The 4,370-nt window shown below is 38.4% G+C and overlaps 1 protein-coding gene across 1 annotated transcript; it reads right to left on the reverse strand.

Moving 5' to 3' along the window:
- Positions 1–2,222: 2,222 nt before the first annotated feature.
- On the reverse strand, positions 2,223–4,059 carry LOC127508790 (NLR family CARD domain-containing protein 3-like). The gene has a single exon (XM_051887165.1). It carries the CDS (start codon positions 3,981–3,983, stop codon positions 2,223–2,225), a length of 1,761 nt encoding a protein of 586 aa, XP_051743125.1. The 5' UTR covers positions 3,984–4,059.
- Positions 4,060–4,370: the final 311 nt, after the last annotated feature.

Genomic DNA, 4,370 nt, shown 5'->3' on the forward strand with positions numbered 1-4,370 from the left:
TCACAATGAGGGTGAAGATATTCATGTTTTGAACATTTATGACTTTTTGTGCAAAAATATCTAAACATTCTTAAATCAAGATATATTTACTTCAGAAGCAAAGTGACTTAAGATATAAAGTCTTGTTTTCTGAAGAAAAAAAAAGTAACAGTTACCAATGGGCAAGAAAAATAATATTGCTGTCCCTTTGAATTAAGATTATTTTTTACCTCGTTGCCAGATATTTTTTCCTATTTTAAGCAAAAACTAACAAAAGTGATACATTTTTCATTCATTCTGATTTATGAATCAAAGTGCTGTCACGCATTATTAATGTCTTTACTGTCACTATTAGTCCTGCATAGATTCAGTCTTGCAAATATTCTGTAACTTATTGTGAACAGAATCCATCAGTTTTGGACACTCAAAGCTAAACAGCTCCTTATATCTGCGTCTGGAAACTAATGTTGTGAATCAGAGGTTGTTCTCTGTAGTCATTTAGAGAAATGCGTCACATCTGAGTTTCATTTTCACAAAAGGCTAACGTGTAAATTGATATAACACATCTCATTACATGACAAAACTCTTAGGTTGTACTGTGTGTCTAATTCATGTTTGTGACCTGTTGAAATTTTTCAACAGGTCACAGTTGAAAGTTTTAAATCTTTTATTTGTGACGTTAATGTGGTCACAATGCTGACAGAGTAAATATGTGTTAGGAAACTAGACCTTTATTACTCATAATATTCCCATTCACAGTAATCCACTTTATTTTATAGCATAATGGACACCTCTTTAAATATAAAATAATGTAAAACACTGGCTAGTGCTGTACAGTAAAAAGTAAGCACACTTCAAGCACAGCTGTCACTGTAATAGTTCACCAATAGCTGGAACATTAAGCATTTATGATGAATAATTAGTAAAGATTAAATGTTATAATGCTATATTATTATTGTTATTAATATCAGTAATTTATGTCATTTTATCTTCATTAACAAGTGAAAATGTCTCAATTCCAGCTTTACTGATTAATGGTGTCAACCGTCCCTTTGCGCCACCTGGTGGTAATTTTAACAACGAGTTTCACACGTGACTGGGTTGTATTTACCGCGGCGGTAACTGGCATTTTAGTTGACTATATACTGTATTAAAAAGGTGTCGTGACCCTTTAAGATTCTGGCCTGTTATTTAGGAGAAAATCTTTCATTTGGGAACATTAATTTTTAAAGGTGCCATAGAATTGAAAATTGAATTTACCTTGGCATAGTTGAATAACAAGGGTTCAGTACATAGAAATGACATACAGTGAGTCTCAAACACCATTGTTTCTTCCTCATGTAAAAATCTCATTTGTTTAAAAGACCTCTGAAGAACAGGCGAATCTCAACATAACACCGACTGTGACGCAACAGTTGGTATCAATACTATGTACGCCCCCAACTTTTGCATATGCCAGCCCATGTTCAAGGCATTAGACAAGGGCAGGTAGTATTAACGTCTGGAGCAGCACAGCTGAATCAACAGACTTTATGCAGGTAAGCGAGCAAGGACAATAGCGAAAAATGGCAGATGGAGCAATAATAACTGACGTGATCCATGATATCATGATATTTTTAGTGATATTTGTAAATTGTCTTTATAAATGTTTCGTTAGCATGTTGCTAATGTACTGTTAAACGTGGTTAAAGTTACCATCCTTTATTACTGTATTCACGGAGACAAGAGCCGTCGTTATTTTCATTTTTAAACACTTGCAGTCTGTATAATTCATAAACACAACTTCATTCTTTATAAATCTCTCCAACAGTGTGTAATGTTAGCTTTAGCCACGAAGCACCATCAAACTCATTCAGAATCAAATGTAAACATCCAAATAAATACTATACTTACGATCTGATGCATGCATGCCGAACATTTTGTAAAGATACATTTTGAGGGTTATATTAGCTGTGTGAACTTTGTTTATGCAATGTATTATAGAGTCGAGAGCTCGGGGGCGGGGAGCGTGACCATTTAAAGGGGAAGCAGCCTGAATCGGCGCATTTATAATGATGCCCCAAAATAGGCAGTTAAAAAAATTAATAAAAAAAAAATCTATGGGGTATTTTGAGCTGAAACTTAGCAGACACATTCAGGGGACACCTTAGATTTATATTACATCTTGTGAAAAGGCATTCTAGGGCACCTTTAAGGTGTCAGATTCATTATTAAATATGATACTTTAGTTAATGATTAAACACTCACAGAGCTTTTCTGCAGTTGATCACAGCTGGTATCAGTCTTCTTCTCCCCTCAGCTGATGTGTTGTATTTCATGAGGTTCAGCTCATCCAGCACCTCCTCTGAGATCTGAATCATGTAGGCAATTGTTGAGCACTGAGCAATAGAGAGTTTCTCTTTTGACTGTTTGTCTGATTTCACAAACTCCTGAATCTCTCTGGACAGAGACTGATCTTTGACCTCCAGCAGACAGAGGAACAGATTGATGGATCTTTCAGCGGAGAGATTATGTCCATCCTTGATCTTCTGTTGAATGTACTGTGTGGTTTCTCTGATGGTCTCTGAGCTGTTCTCTGTGTGTGTCAGTAGATCCTGTAAGAGTCTCTGATTGGACTCCAGTGAGATGCCCAGCAGGAACCGCAGGAACAGATCCAGCTGTCCATTCTCACTCTCAAGGGCTTTATCTACTGCTGATCTTAGTAGGTCATTCAGAGAGTCTTTATCAGATCTGTAAAAACTGTATTCATACAGTGGTTCCTTGTTCTTGACCACATGTAAATAAAACAGATAGAAAGCAGCGAGAAACTCCTGAAAGCTCAGATGAATGAAGCTGTAGACTTTCCTCTGATGAATCACAGATTCCTCCTTAAAGATCTCAGTGCAAATCCCAGAATACACTGAAGCGTCAGTGACGTCTATGCCGCTCTCTCTCAGGTCCTCCTCATAGAACATCACATTGCCCTTCATCAGCTGTTTGAAAGCCACTTCAGCAAGTTTCACAATCACTTCTCTGTTGGACTGCAGCAGTTTCTCTGGATCTTTCTCTTCATACTTCTGATTCCTCATGTTGATCTGCATCAGCAGGAAGTGGATGTACATTTCAGTCAGAGTTTGAGGGATTTCTGCACTCAGATCTTCTTTCAGAAGCTTTTGAAGCACAGTGGATGATATCCAGCAGAAGACGGGTATGTGGCACATGATGTGGAGGCTTCTTGCTCTTCTGATGTGTGAGATGATTCTGCTGGCTTGATGCTCGTCACTGATTCTCTTCCTGAAATATTCCTCCTTCTGAGGCTCATTGAATCCCTGAATCTCTGTCAGACGGTTGATGTATTTGGAGGGGATCTGATTGGCTGCTGCTGGTCTGGAGGTGATCCAGATGAGAGCAGAGGGAAGCAGCTCTCCTGTCATGAGCTTTGACATCAACACACCCACTGATGAAGTCTCAGTCACATCAGAAACTTTCTGAGCATCTGAAAACATCAGTGTGATTCTGCTTTCATCCAGACCATCAAAGATGAACACAACTTTACTCTCCTCATAAATCTTTGAGTCCAGATCTTGGAGTTCAGGATGAAAGTCCAGCAGAAGTTTGTGAAGACTGTACTGATGATCTCGGATCAAGTTCAGCTCCCGATATGGAAGCACAAACATGAAATCTACATCATGATTGTCTTTTCCCTCGGCCCAGTCCAGAATGAACTTCTGCACAGAGACGGTTTTTCCGATTCCAGCGATGCCTTTAGTAAGAACAGTCTTGATCTGGTGTTTCTCCTCACATCCTGGTTCAGGTGAGGCTTTAAAGATGTCATTGCAGTAGATTGGAGTGTCTTGTGAGTGATGTGTTCTGGCTGTTTTCTCCATCTGGAAAACCTCATGTTGTTCATTCACTCCTTCTCTCTCTCCCTCTATGATGTAGAGCTGTGTGTAGATCCTGTTCAGGAGGGTTTCATTCTCCTGGAGTTTCAGACCCTCAAATAATCTCTCATACTTGTTCTTCATGCTGGTTTTGAGCTGGTCTTTGACTCTCTGTAGTTCATCATCTACTGCTTGAGGAGAATCCTGATCTCCAGTCTGATCATCTCTGATTGGAAACAAAATACAAACATAAAAACGTTCATGAATAAATCATGCAACAGCATGAACAGCAACACATTTAAGAGAGAAGTGTCAGTTTAACAGACTCCTGCTATATACCACATATTTACATTAAAGTATAACATATTTTCTGGAATTTAAGTCACATTTTCTATCATCTCTGAACTGTGCTGCATCTTAAATTTGTCTGTTTTGGACTCTTATGTAGAAGTTTTAGTCTCTTAGATTCCTGTTTTGTCTTGATTACTTGGGATTTAAAAGACACTTGCAAGTGCAGCTCCCATCTCTTTG

Source organism: Ctenopharyngodon idella, chromosome 3 (assembly GCF_019924925.1).
Source record: "Ctenopharyngodon idella isolate HZGC_01 chromosome 3, HZGC01, whole genome shotgun sequence".
In the NCBI taxonomy this organism is placed as follows: Eukaryota; Metazoa; Chordata; class Actinopteri; order Cypriniformes; family Xenocyprididae; genus Ctenopharyngodon; species Ctenopharyngodon idella.

What these genes read in the sequence shown, in the direction of transcription:
- LOC127508790 (XM_051887165.1), bottom strand. Translation starts at nt 3,983, where the DNA reads ATGAAGAACAAGTATGAGAGATTATTTGAGGGTCTGAAACTCCAGGAG.